General features: G+C 37.7%; 1 protein-coding gene across 1 annotated transcript in view; it reads left to right on the forward strand.

The window, feature by feature from the left end:
* The window catches only part of Asic5 (acid sensing ion channel subunit family member 5), a 40717-nt gene that overhangs the window by 13242 nt on the left and 13055 nt on the right, over positions 1 to 14420 (forward strand). Inside the window, exons 5-6 of the mRNA XM_051199237.1 lie at positions 4464 to 4770; positions 13964 to 14201. Coding sequence (XP_051055194.1) covers positions 4464 to 4770; positions 13964 to 14201 — 545 coding nt within the window. The remainder of the gene's footprint in view (positions 1 to 4463; positions 4771 to 13963; positions 14202 to 14420) is intronic.

Consider the following 14420-nt stretch of genomic DNA (forward strand, 5'->3'; position numbering starts at 1 on the left):
CAATGCCAACAGGCTCTAGCAGAGATACATGTAGTTTCTAGAATTGGACAACAGATGGCAGCATTTATACATGTGAATTCATATTGACATGTATTAGTAAAAGTAAATGGTAAGTTCTCAAAAGCGTTAGTATGAAAAAACTAGCCTTTGTGATTTGGCAAATCTGTACCATTTCAGTGATCATTTCATCATCTTTAGTTAGTGTCTTTTGTAGTTTTATCCACTGGTCATTCTATTACAAACTGCTTTATCTCTTACAAAAGAAACTCCAACACACACACCTCAACTTGACTTGTATAGCGCTGAAAGAAGTAAAATGTGAGGAGATCAACCCCGAACACCCACCAATGTGAGCAGAGATCACAGTTTTTCTTCTTTAGAAAATGGGTTTCCAAGGATGCTTTCTTGCATCCAATCTACAATGGCCTCTTGCCAGTCTATAAATGCCCATAGCTGGTTCTGTCAATGGTTTTTGATTTACAGACTAAGTGCTTTATGGGGCTTAACATAGCAACACAAATATTTAAATTGCTCCTACATTTTACAACCTTAACTGCTGCATTTTATATAAAGGGCCCAAAATGAATATTGTTATTGATAAAAATTGGATGTGCCAAGAGGACTTAGGATCACTGAGTCAGAGAGAGAGAGAGAGAGAGAGAGAGAGAGAGAGAGAGAGAGAGAGAGAGAGAGAGAGAAAATGGAACATACTGAGAAATCCAAGCTGCATGATGAGAAAGGTAGGAAATCCTCCAACAAGTATATCTGTCATCCCTTAATGTCAGCAATAAGCAGAGATGGGTTTATGTTTGATCCTTCAGAAAACTGAACTCCCATTATTATTTCATAGTAACAAATATGAGTTTTAAAATGAATAGTACAGTTTGGGAAGCAGAAGAGTAATTTATGGGGATTCCAAAAAATGTGGAAATATTGCTACCTGTTAGAATCAACTTTTGTCATTTGTTTGTTTCTAGTTAGTATGAGCCAGTGTTCCTAAACTGCTTCTGTGATGGGCAAGCTTCAATGTTAGGTCCCCATACTTTGCGTAGATGCACTGGGCAGGATAGAACTCAGTGAGGAAAGTCCAAAGCCTCAGCCATGAGTTGGTGAAGCTGTGTTGCAGGCTCTGGGCTTCTAGACAGATATGCATTGCCCTGCAGTTTTATGTGTCATCTGAAGTACCCACTTAAAAATGACCAGATTTCTAACAAATAGCAGAAAATGCTTCAGTAAAGCTAACACAAGTGTCAATGAGTATGTCTTTATGAAATGGTCTGGTGTCTGAAAGTAAACCTGAACTGTCTTACTTGGGGTAGTGTTTGCAGCCCTCCGCATTTTGCCTGGCCAGGTGCTTCCTACTAGAGTACTCTTCTCACTAACAGCCAGATCCCTTCCATAGGAAAGGTGTAAGCTGCCGGGAAGCTAAGTTGGTTTTCCAGTCCTGGTAAAGACTTCATAAATGCCTCCAAGCAATGATTAAGTAATAAAAATTGATTGCAATTAAAATTAACTTGATAACTAATAATAACAGTAAGTTCTTTTTTCAGCCTTCTGATTTTACTTGAAACTTTGCCAAATGTTTTTATATGTGCTGGTTAACCTGATACTAAAACATCATATGATGCTGTTGTAGATTATGGTATTGATAACATGACTACAAAGTTTATAATAGCTTTAACGTTGTAACATTAGTTCTACATTTCCAATTAGGAAATGTAGATAAATACCTTTTCTATCATTAGTGATTCAAAACTGAAAAAAAGCTTAACTAACTGATTAGAGACCTGCAAGGTATTAAAATCTAACTTAATGATAAATAAAGATTAGAGCCTTTGGGGGGATACTTCATAGTTGAAAAAATATATATTGAATTGAAGAAAAGATTTAAAATTTTAGCTAACTTTATTGTGAGAATTTAGGAGGATTTTAAGATCTCACCTTTTCTTTTTTGAGGTGTGTGTGTGTGTGTAAGTTATGAGATGGGTGCCTGGGTGTCATTGCACATACTGGAGATCAGAGGACATATCTGTGTAGTTACTTCTCTCCCTCCACCTTTACATGGGTTCCAAAGATAAGACTCAGGCTTGACAAACACCCTTTCCCATTGAGAGCCAGCCAGTTGGCCATCTCACTTGCCAAGGACCCATTTCTTAAATGAGAACCTGAAAGCATTTCTTAAAACTGAATATTTAACCACTCACTGCACCACTATTAGACAAATTAAAAATATAAACATTTAATAAGTTGAGTACCTCTCACAGTCTGCGTAATACACCGTAAGAAGCATTATGCTATCAAACATGAGAAGTCATAAGGCAAATGTTGTTGCTGTCAGTTAATAGAAGCAGCGGCAGGAGAACTTAGCTGAAGTTGCTGAGGTTACAAGGATGGAGACCTCGACTATAAGTTGAATCCTCCAATTGCTGATGGACCTCCTCCTCTTAACTTGTCAGAAAGGTTTTGCATCATATATCACCAGATCAAAACGATATTAACCCAAGGGAAATTCTGGGTGGCTATTTTATATATTATCAAATACAATATTAATGAAACTCTCACTGCTCTCTACTAACAAATATCAGTAATCATTATGGAACTGATCATTTTCTAAACAGGTAGGAAACTGATCATACCACTGAACTGTAAACATCCTGATGAGGGATAAAGCAGCTGTGTGCAAAGCATATAATGAGTGAAAGTCACAACACCAGAAGTCACACCATTTGACAAAGATTAGCTGAGGAACTGATTGCTTGCAACATCAATTAGGATACTCCAGAGAATAAGCCTAACACATCTCTTCATGATTCTTCGGGAAGAAAGAGTGATTAAAAACTAGGACTATTTTTTTAATTAAATTATTTTTTCTTATTTTACATATCGATTCCAATTCCCTCTCCCTCCCATCCTCCCATGCTCCCCGACCCCCCTCCCATCCCATTTCCCACCCACTCCACAGGGAGGGTGAGGACTTCCAGAAGGGATCATCAAAATCTGTCAAGCCATTTGGAGTAGGGACTAGGCCCCACCTTTGGCCTCTAGGCTAAGGAAGTATCCCTCCATGGGGAATGTGCCCCCAAAATCCTTTCATGCACAAGGGATACATCCTGGTTCCACTATTAGAAGTCCCTGGTTCCACTGTTAGAGGTCCTGTAGACTGCCCAGGCTTTCTAACTGACACCCACATTCAGGGGGTCTGAGTTGGTCCAATGCTGGTTTTATAGCTATCAGTCTAGGGGTCCATGAGCTTCCCCTTGTTCAGGTCAGCTGTCTCTATGGGTTTCTGTAGCCTGCTCTTAACCCCTTTGCTTATTACTCCTCCCTCTCTGCAACTGGATTCCAGGAGTTTGGCTTAATGTCTGCTTCTATTTCCAACAGCTAGTATGTGAAGGTTCTAGGATGGCATATAACTTAGTTATCAATCTCATTATCAGGGAAGGACATTTAAGGTAGTTTTTCCACTGTAATTCAGATTGTTAGTTGGGGTCATCTTTGTAGGTCACTGGACATTTCTCTAGAGTCAGTTTTTCTCTTCAAACCTATAATGGATCCCTCTATTATGGTGTCTCTTTTCCTGTTCTCCTCTATTTGTTCCCTGACTCAATTTTCCTGGTCTTCTGTTCTCCTCCTCTCCTGTTTTCTTTCTCCTAACTCCCTCACCACTCACTGCCCCTCCCCCAGCTCCCAATAAACTCAGGAGATCATCTCCCTTTCCCCTTTTTGAGGGACCTTGTATGAATCTCTTAGGTTCCCCCATGTATCCTAGTTTCTCTGGTGTTATGAATTGTAGGCTGGTGATCCTTTGCTCTATGTCTAAAATCCATATATGAGTGAGTACATACCATGTTCCTCTTTTCATTACTGGATTACCTCACTCAGGATGGTATCTTCAAGTTCCATCCATTTGCCTGTGAATTTCAAGATTCCAATGTTTTTTGTTTTGTTTTGTTTTCCTGCTGAGTAGTATTCCATTGTGTAAATGTACCATATCTTCTTTATCCATTCTTCAGTTGAGGGCCATCTAGGTTGCTTCTGGGTGCGTGCTATTACAAATAATGCAGTTATGAACATAGTTGAACAGATGTCTTTGTTGCATGGATGTGGATCGTAAGAGTGGTATTGCCTGTAGTAGACTGATTCCCATTTTCCTGAGGAATTGAAAAACTAGAACTATTTTTAAAAGATACGAGCTGTCACAAACAACTCATTCGAAGTTGCTCCTGCCACTAATGCCTCTTTGGTAAGCAGAGCTGATGGCATTAGCAGATTATCAGCAGATTCACATAGTCAGAACTGTTACTGATCCCTAAATAAATCATCTAATGCAAATGACTCTGGGACCTTTATGAACTGAATATAATGAAGGTAACCAGTTTAGTTATTTGTGAATTGTAGTTTTTATGAATAGCTTTAAGTTTTCCTAACTCATTGACTTGTTTTTGTCTAATATTTTGTCTAAGGACTCTTAGGAAAGATAAAGTGTTACCTCTTAAAGAGGCCACTGCCATCTTCAACTGACCGGAAGAAGTTTGATCATGAGTTTGCCATCTCCACTTCCTTTCATGGGATACATAACATTGCCCAGAACAAGAGCAGGGTTCGAAAGGTGATCTGGCTGTCTGTGGTGCTGGGCTCTGTCTCACTCTTGGTGTGGCAAATCTATAGTCGCTTGGTCAATTATTTCACATGGCCAACTACAACATCTATAGAGGTTCAGTATGTGGAAAAAATCGAGTTCCCAGCTGTGACATTCTGTAACTTGAACAGGTAAGAATAATTGCTTTCGTCATGATTTTTAATTAATTTTAGTTTAAATGTATTTGGGTAATTAACATAAGGTATTCTGATGCAGTATTTAACATAGGCCAAAAGCATTGGAATTTTTAAATTGAAAAGAAACTTGCTAATTCCTTCATCCATTCACTTTTTTTTTATTTTCCCCCCTTTCCCTTGCACAGTAACATGCTGGGTAATTACAAAACTCTATGGTTAAGTAGAAGTAAAATAACGTGTCTCCCTGAACTTAAATATGTTAATAAGAGAGGGGAATCTTTATGTAATAGAACAATTATTAAACACAGAATAGATATATACCCAGGCATTCTATGTGGACTGTGCTGGAAATAACTGGAGGCTCCAAGAAATAGATGAAGAAGAACTAAAAAGGGCCTAATACACAATACATGGAGATATTGGGTTTGGTTGATGATATGATGGGAAATCTTAGTAAAGGCAGGGCTAGCTAGAGACCCAGAGGTATGTATCTTGGTCCATTGCTTAGAGCCATGAGATCTGAAGACCATTACACTCTGCAGAGTTCTCTGAGGACAATCTCAATCAAGCTCTAGACTGCAGTCTACTGCAGAAAGTTGCAATCACTGTACAATGTCAGCAGCTGGAAGGACAGCTTTCTCCTTTAAGGCCTTCATAAACAAAGCCTTAGAGCTGTCCATAATGATCAGATCTAGGAATTTTGCTGGAGTCTTAGAGCACCTTTTAAAAAAAATATTTATTTTTATTATTTTACATATCAATCCCAGTTCCCTCTCTGCCCCTCCCTCCCACCATCCCATGCCCCACCCTGACCATTTCCCCCTACTCCACATGTAGGGTGATGTCTCACTGGAGGTGTCACCTAAATCTGTTAAGTCATTTTTAGTAGGGGACAGGCCCTCCCTCCTGCCTCCAGGCTAAGGGAGTATTCCTCCACAGGGAATTTGCTCTCCAAATCCTCTCTGCACCAGGGACACATGCTAGCTCCACTGTCAAAGGTCCCCCAGACTGCCCAGGCCTTCCAACTGAGACCCTTGTTTAAGGGGTCTAATGGTGGATTCCCAGCCATCAGCCGGGGACCCATTAGCTCCTCCTTGTTCAGGTCAGCTATCTCTGTGTTTCTGTAGACTGGTCTTGTCCTCCCTCTCTGCATTTGGATTCCTGTTTGGCTCAGTGTTAGCTGTGGACATCTGCCTCTGCCTCCATCAGCCACTAGATGAGGGCTCTATGATGGTGGATAAGTTAGTCATTAATCTCATTGTCAGGGAAGGGCATTTATGGTAGCTTTTCCACTGTTGCTCAAGTTGTTAGTTGGGGTCAGTCCAGATGTCTCTGGACATCTCTCTAGAGTCAGTTTCCTTTAGATACCTACAATGGCTCCCTCTGTTATGGTATCTCTCTCTCTCCCTTCTTCCCTTCCTCCATCCTTCCCTCTCTCTCTCTCTCTTTCTCTCTCTCTCTCTCTCATCTCTCCTCTATTCCTCCCCTGACTCAATCTTCCTAGTCCCACATGCTTTACTCTCCTCCCCTTCTCTTTCTCCCAGCCCCCTCTCCACTCATTGCCCCCCATATACCTCAGAGCACCGTTTTAAGATTTACAAGTTATTAATGAATTAACTGTGGACAGATCCCTTCATCTGTGTGTGTGTGTGTGTGTGTGTGTGTGTGTGAGAGAGAGAGAGAGAGAGAGAGAGTGGAAGAGGAGAAAGAGAAAGAGAAGACTAGCTAGATGCAGAAAGATATATAATATATTCATCTGTTTATGTATTTCTGTCACATAAGTTCAAGTAATGCAGTCTGTTTCTTATCTGGTGCAATTCTAGAACAAGTATTGGATACATTGTACATGTTATAAGGGGTTTGTGTGACTGGTCAAACTTCTTCAAAGCTTCAAGTTAAGTTTATACATTTGGATCTCAGAAGACAAAGAGAGGACAACTCTCTCAGGAAGGCAAAGACCCTCAGGGTCCATTACTTCACACTATTTATTTTACTTTTTATTTAATTTTGTATTTACATGCCAACCCCAGGTACCCTTCCCTGTACTTTTCCTGTCCCCCCACATTCCCCATCCTGCCACCCATTCACTTCTCAGGGGCAGGTAAGGTCTCCCTTGGGAGTCAACCAAGTCTGGCATACCAAGTTGAGACAGGGCCAAGCCCTCCCTGCCTATATCAAGACTGAACAATGTATCCCACCATAGGGAATGGGCTCCAAAAAGCAAGTTCATACATCTGGGATAAGTCCTGGTCCCACTGTCCAGGGCTCCATCAACAGATCAAACCATACAACTGTCATCCAGGTTTAGAGGGCCTAGTTGGTCTTAAGCAGATTCCCCAGTTATCAGTCCAGAGTCCACAAGGTCCCATTAACTAGCTCAAGCCATCTGTAGTTTTCCCAATCATGATCTTGATCCCCCTCCCCTTGCTTATATGATCCTTCTTCCCTCGCACTCTTGGAACTTGGCCTAGTGCTTGGCTGAGGGTCACTTCATCTGCTTCCATCACTTACTAGATATAGCTTCTGTAATGACAATTAAGGTAGTAAATAATCTGACAAGGGAAAGCCAGTCCAGGCACCCTCTCCACTATTGCTGGGAGGCTTATCTGGAATCATACTTGTGAATTCCTGGGAACTTTTTTAGTTTGGGGAAACCCAGAGTGGCTAGGTAAAACTGAGGACCCTAAAATGGATACATGGAGGGCCCCATGAAGGGGAAATAATTAGGATCTCCTGGGTAAAATGGGAGGGGGAGAGAAGGGAGGGGATGAGGCATGGAAATGTGAGGGATCAAAATGGCTGAGTTGGAGTAGGGATGTAGAGAGAGAGCAATGAAAGGTATATCTTGATAGAAGTCACTATGGGGTTAGGGAGAAGCCTCACACTATTAAACAGCATACATTCTGACAAAGACAAGCCTGGTTTGTGGGTACACTTGAAGGTGATAATGCTGGAAGAACCATGTTAGGAGATCCACAGTCACTGTTCCCAGAGAATCAACTGTAACTGGTGGGCAAAAACATTTTCAGAAATGAACTGTTAGATGATTTAGCATGAAGGAAATATAGACTATGGAGACATGATCTGTCAAGGGTATTTGTTTACTTAATGTCAACACTAATGGTGAAGTTCTGTACAGCTTAGACAGGTCTCCTCACTATTTTACCTTTTAAAATTTGCCCTCTTGGTGGATTGGGAAAAGAAGCCCAAACCTCCGCATGCCCCATGTCTCAGCCATGGCTTCCAATGTGTCCTGCGAAATTCAGGCTTACATGTTAGCTCTGCCAAGGTCCATGTGGCAGAGGTTAAAATTTTGATGACTGTGACATGGAAGCCAGAGATAGCCTACATCTTTTTTATTCCAATGTGTCACGTGGAAGAAAGGGTGTGTGTGTGTGTGTGTGTGTGTGTAGGCTAGAGCTCAAACTACAAGCTTACCCTATCCTGACCTTACTGAGAGTTCTTCCCACTAATAGACATGTTTTGAAGCAGAAAATAACGTGTTTTAAAATGCTGAAGATGAAAAGAAAAAATAAAAATTTAAGAAAAATCATATAATAATACTCTTATTATTGTTAAATTTTTGGAAAAGGAATACATTCTTATCAGTTGCAAAATTTAATAGTAGCATTGCATTTCCATTTAAATAGTAATACAAAGTTGTCAATAGTGCATTAGTGTTCAGTATACTCAATGCCACACTCAATATAATTTTCAAATATTAAGCTTAATAGATGCATGTTGGAGTTTGCAATCCGTTTCACTTGCAGTTTATTGAAAAACCTATTAATTTCAATTATGAAAAGTTTCTTTACAGAAGCACTGTACAGACAAAGAAGTAATCTCATAAAGGTACAGAGTCATATAAATTAAGTTGTACAATATTCTGGAAAATGAGCTATTATTTATGGCCTTTTTATCTGGACCTAGCCTAGTAAATTATAAATAGCAGGAATCAGATTCCTGCTAAATATCACCATTATATAATTCACTGCAGATTTCCTTTGCATCTTGCCAAAACTCTCCATATCCTTTCCTTCTACTAAAACTAGAGACAGTGTCTAATGGGTAAGAACACATGTGCTTAAGCATTGTTCCAAACACACCACCCAAGTTCTTATGTCTCTTCATCTTTACAATCACTGTGCTCATTTATTTTCACCAAATCTTTCTAAATGTGTGTGTGCACATGTGTGCACATTATGTGTGTATGTGTGTGAATGCATACATGCAGACTAAATGATTTTTAATGAAATGTGTTAAAGATTCTTTCAGTTAATGAGAGTACCAGTAAGATGTTACATCCAGCTCAAAGCAGAATCCAAACGTCATTCTCAGATTTCTTTAAGTTTTCTGTAAAGATATATTGGCAGGACTCACTGAAAAGCAGAACCTGGCATTAATTCAGATATCAACTGAAACTTTTTAATTTGGGTGATCTGATTTTGGAAGTGAGTTTAGAGCCACTGGTGTGTGAAAGAATATATTTAGCAATTGCTATTGAGGTAAGGAATCAATTTATTTTGCTACATTTTACTGTATATGCTTCATATGATAGGCTCAATAGATAGCATATATATGTATAAATATATGCATCCATATAAATATGATTTTTGAAAGGATATGTTTTATAAAACATTAAGTAAAACATTGTGGAAAGAAGGAGAAACTTTGTCTTGCAGATTCAAGTTCTGAATCCAGTCTCATGTATGGGGAACAAGTACTCTACTTTTGACCTATATTCCCAGCCATCAACAATTTTTCTTAAAAAATTGTTTTTTAAGGTGTGTATTAAAGTTGAAAATAAACTCAGTGCAAGATGTTTTGGCTTTATGTTTAATATTACATCTTATAAAAATTTCATTTGTTTATTTTTAATATTGCTAGGCTTTGTATCATTTAATGTGATAAATTACAAGTATGGCCTCAATTAGTGTAACAAACATAGTTTATGAGAATATTTTAAACTGAAGGCTTTCCTAATAATTTTATTTCCTATATGTATGCCACCCCCAGGAGGGCTAGATAATTCTTTAATTTCACTCATTAGCTCATTGCCTCATGGCTTCTATAAGAAATCAAAGTTGTAGAGTGACTATTGATTCAGGGTGAAAACTGTGTCTCTTTCCAAAATCTGTTAGCTACTAACATTGGAAAAAATAGTTTCCAGAAATGCTTTTGCCTAAGAAAATGGAGACTGTGAACCATCACAAAACATCAGACATGTGTATCAGAGTGAGAAAAGTATCTCAGAGTTTTGAAGTAGGATGTTTGTAGAGTCAGTATGTAAGGCTGACCATGAGTGGACCAGAGGCAGTGAAGTAAGACATTAGAATATGTTAGATGCTAGCCAGGAAACAGTTGCAATCTTTGACATGTTAGAAAATATCACATATTATTAGCTTGAAGTTCTCACTTGTTTCTACTGGAAAAAGGTTTAATATGGGCTTGTATTAGAAATTAACTTCTTTTTGTTTTGTTTTGTTTTTTGAGACAGGGTTTCTCTATGCAGCCTGAACTCTACTAGAACTCATTCTGTAGACCAGGCTGGCCTCAAATTCATAGAGATCCACCTGCCTCTGCCTCCAGAGTGCTGGGATTAAGGGTGTATGCCACCACCACTACCCAGTGAAAGAAAAATTTTAAAGGCAAAACATTATATAAAAAAGCTATATTGACTCATAAACATACACACACTAAAACAGCAATAATAATTAAAGAAGAGATTATAATTTTTGGAGGTAGACACAGTAAGAGTTGGAGGGGAAGAGGGTGGCATGGAAATGATATAGATATAGAGCTGATATAAGAAGTTTCCCAAAAATTAAATAAATACTATACCATAAAAACAAATAAAGCCTAAAACTTCAAAGAAAATATAACAAGACTATTATCACACAAAGATCATATCTATAAATATTCAAAATGGGAAAATATACTAAATGCAGTAATCATGTCAAAATCATGTAATTTTCTGATAATCATTGTTAAGTAGCTCAATAGAAATTACTAAGTAAATAAACCCCCTCTTTAAGTCCAAGCGGATCAAAGTCCTCAACATAAATATCCCCTTTCAAAAGGAAAAAAATGAAAATGAAATCTAGGTCAGGATCACCATGAGCTATCAATACCCTCCATGTGAGAATGGCTATTTCTGAAAAAAACAACCAATAATAATTGTTTTTTTAGGCAGTGGGGAAGAGTAACTTTTAGATATGGTTGGTAGGAATTAAGTTATTACATCCATATGGAAAGTAGGACTGTGCTTCCTCAATAAACTATAGAACTGCATGACATGGAACCCTACCAAGAATAGACCACCATTCAGTTCTGTGCTGTAAGACAAGGAGAAGAGGAAAGCTGCTCATTTTCAGGTTTATAGACTCAAAATATGAAATCATTAATTGTATTTTGAAGAAATGTAAAGGATGCCAATAAAAATCTAAACATGATGCAACTTGAGTTCTAATTGGTCTTAATAAAAACCTGGAGTGAGATATTAGGGAGTGAAAACTGAAAGATCAGAGAAGTAGAGCAGCCAGCCGTTAGAGTTCTTATCTCTACGAAATCCTCAGACTGAAAAGCGGCTAGCTCCTGTCTCCTCCCACTTTATATTCTCCTCTCTGCCTAGCTATATCACTTCCCATTTCCTCCAACATATGGGTGAGATTAAAGGCATGTGTCTCCCAAGTAGTAGGATCAAAGGCGTGAGATCCCAAGTTCTGGGATTAAAGGTATATCACCACTGCCTGGCCTCTATGGTTAACTAGTGCTTTAGCTCTATACACTGGTCTCCAGGAAAGCTTTGTTTGTTTGTTAGATTACATACAAGATATTGCCACATTTCCCCTTTATTGTCTAAATTAGAAAAATAAAGTTATAACTATTATAAGAAAAACTGTATACGATAAGTACTATAACTATACATAATATATATATATATATATGTATGTATGTATACATTAATAATGTCTAGTCTGTTACCAATTGACAAATTCAGAGGAAATACTCCATAGATATCCTGTCTTTGTGAGTCCAAAAGATTATACCTAATTCACTTTCTATTCTAACATGCATTGCCAAATTTATCTTTTAATGTCTCTCAACCTTATACATTTTACATCTCTTTTGTGAATTTCTTTTTTGAATCAGGTAACAGGAAAATTGTAATTACAACTATAAAGTCTTCAACTCTATCAGAGACCCAAGAAGGAAATAATATAACTGAGTAAGCAGAAAGTGTAAGCAAGCGACTTCCAAAAAATGTAAAAAATGACAGAAACAGCTGGAGGCCTGGACAGTCACCCAAGGTTCCTGTGCAATGGTGGGGTATCCATCTTCAGCCTACAGGCCTAGCATGTCTGACAGACTTTTTCTGCGAAGCAGAATATTCTAAAGGACTTCCCTACCCTTCTTGGCAAAGTTTGGCACTCACTTTCTTTTGTGTTCTGCTTGTCCAATTTGGACAGCATACTGTCAGCAGTCAAGGAAAAAGCACATTTTTGTCCAGTGGCTAACTTTTGCCACAAAGAATGAAAACTCCATATGGAGTTTCTTCAATGCCCTTCATCTTTTCTGAAGTAGATTGGTGTTGCCAGGAGCAGACATGACTCACTGTCATTAAAACAAAACTAAACAAAAACAAAAACAAGAAAAAATGTTATTAAGACATTTTAAATGCCATATTCTACAGATCTCTGAAGTGTTTGAAGACAACCTGCCTTTCTAAAATATATCTCTGTTTGACTTTGAAAGCATAACTAATGTGACTACAAGTTTGATTGCCAAAGCTAACCAGTAACTTGCATTTCTTTACATCCTAATGATAACTTTCAAGGACTAAAAACTTGTATTACATTATTAAATGACTTGTATAGATACAATACCTTGAACAAGAGTAGAAATGTATGATCTAACAAATATAATCTCAATTTTGTATCAACATACAAATATTTGCTTTTTAAAAGTAGATTCAATAATCTACCCTTTCAGCCTATCATATCTACATCTCTTTTTTTCTTTCTTTTTTGTTTTTTAGTACAAGAACCCTGAATTTAATCTCCTTTGTTCAACTTTTTAAAATCATTACGAATAACAACATGTAACCAACCACCCTAAATAATGACAAATATCCATAACCCATTGAAGGACCAAAAACTACCCACCCACTTCTTAGGAATGTAGACATCCTGTTCTTAAAGTTACTTCCTTTTGTCTGGGGATGATGACATCTTTAGGAGATCCTGAAAAGAAAAATTTGAGATAATTGTCAAGTCTTGGGAGAGGCAGCTATATAATTTGTTGTCCATTCTCTGCACAATATAAACTGTAGGGCTTGTCTCAAGTCCTGGCTAGAATAGTCTCTGAGGCCACCTTGCAATGGCCCTGAGCAGTTTGTAGTCCAAAGTTGATCTTTAGGTGATTTTTACTGCTTAGTGGTGTTATCATAGTCCTAGTAGAATCATCATTGTGGGGCCTAATCATCCTTGTGGAGACTTCAAAGGTCAGTCTGTTAGGTGTGGTCATAGTATACTGCTGAATACTTAAACATTTTAAATGTCATATGTAGCAGATCTCAGAGGTTGACGGATCAATATTTGTTACCCACATCCAGAGTACAAAAACTTAGTTCTTATTTACCTGATAGAGATTCAAACCTGAAATCATGTACAGAAAGTTAGATGACTCCTTTTTCTAGAATTTGTTAGTACTCTATATGACCATTAATATGACAAAATGTTTAATATATATATATATATATATATATATATATATATATATATTAGATAATATTTATACTTTAAGAAAAGCTTTAACGATTCAAAATAAAACCAAAGGATTATAAGATTGGTGGCAATACAATAGTCCCTTAATTTTTGTTTTTCTTATGTTCCCTATCAGGTGGCTCTTCTGACATGAAATAGAGATTTTGGATTTTACATTAACAAGCAAGCTTGGGCGTAGAGGAAAGAGCTATACTTCCAGCTCCAAAGCCAGACTTAATTTTTACTTGGACTGGGACAAAAAAAAATGCACATGCATTATATGTCTATAGAGAAAAGCAGAAACAAACACTGGGGGGGATTTATGAAATTTTATCCTGTTGGAAATGTGATATGCTTATAGACCAAATAGCTAGAAAATTAAGTTTTATCATTCTAACCAATGCCTTCATTCCTACCAACAGATTCCAAACAGAGGCTGCATCAAAATTTAGCATCATTTTCTTCTTATGGGATATAGTTTCCAAAGTCCTCCGCCTTCAGGAAATTAGTGCCAACAACACTGACTCTTTAGAGACTTTAAATTTTGTTACAAGTCACCAAAACTTCAGCATTACAGAATTTGTCAAGAAAAATGGTTTTTATCTCAATCAAGACACTTTATTGCACTGTAAATTTTTTGGAAAACCATGTGGTCCAAAGGTAATGGTTGAATATTTCTCAAAATCTATTCAAGATAATAGACTATGACTTCATTTCAAATAAAATTGTTCCCTTGAGAAATCAACCTGTTTATATAAGTACATTTCATTAGACCTGCTAACTTCTGCTTTGTAGTAGCAGGATATGTGGGATTCATTTGAGACAAATTTCTTCCTTCAAGATGTTTTATAAGGAGTTGGAGAAATGGCTGAGACAGGA

Source organism: Phodopus roborovskii, unplaced genomic scaffold (assembly GCF_943737965.1).
Source record: "Phodopus roborovskii unplaced genomic scaffold, PHOROB, whole genome shotgun sequence".
NCBI lineage: Eukaryota > Metazoa > Chordata > Mammalia > Rodentia > Cricetidae > Phodopus > Phodopus roborovskii.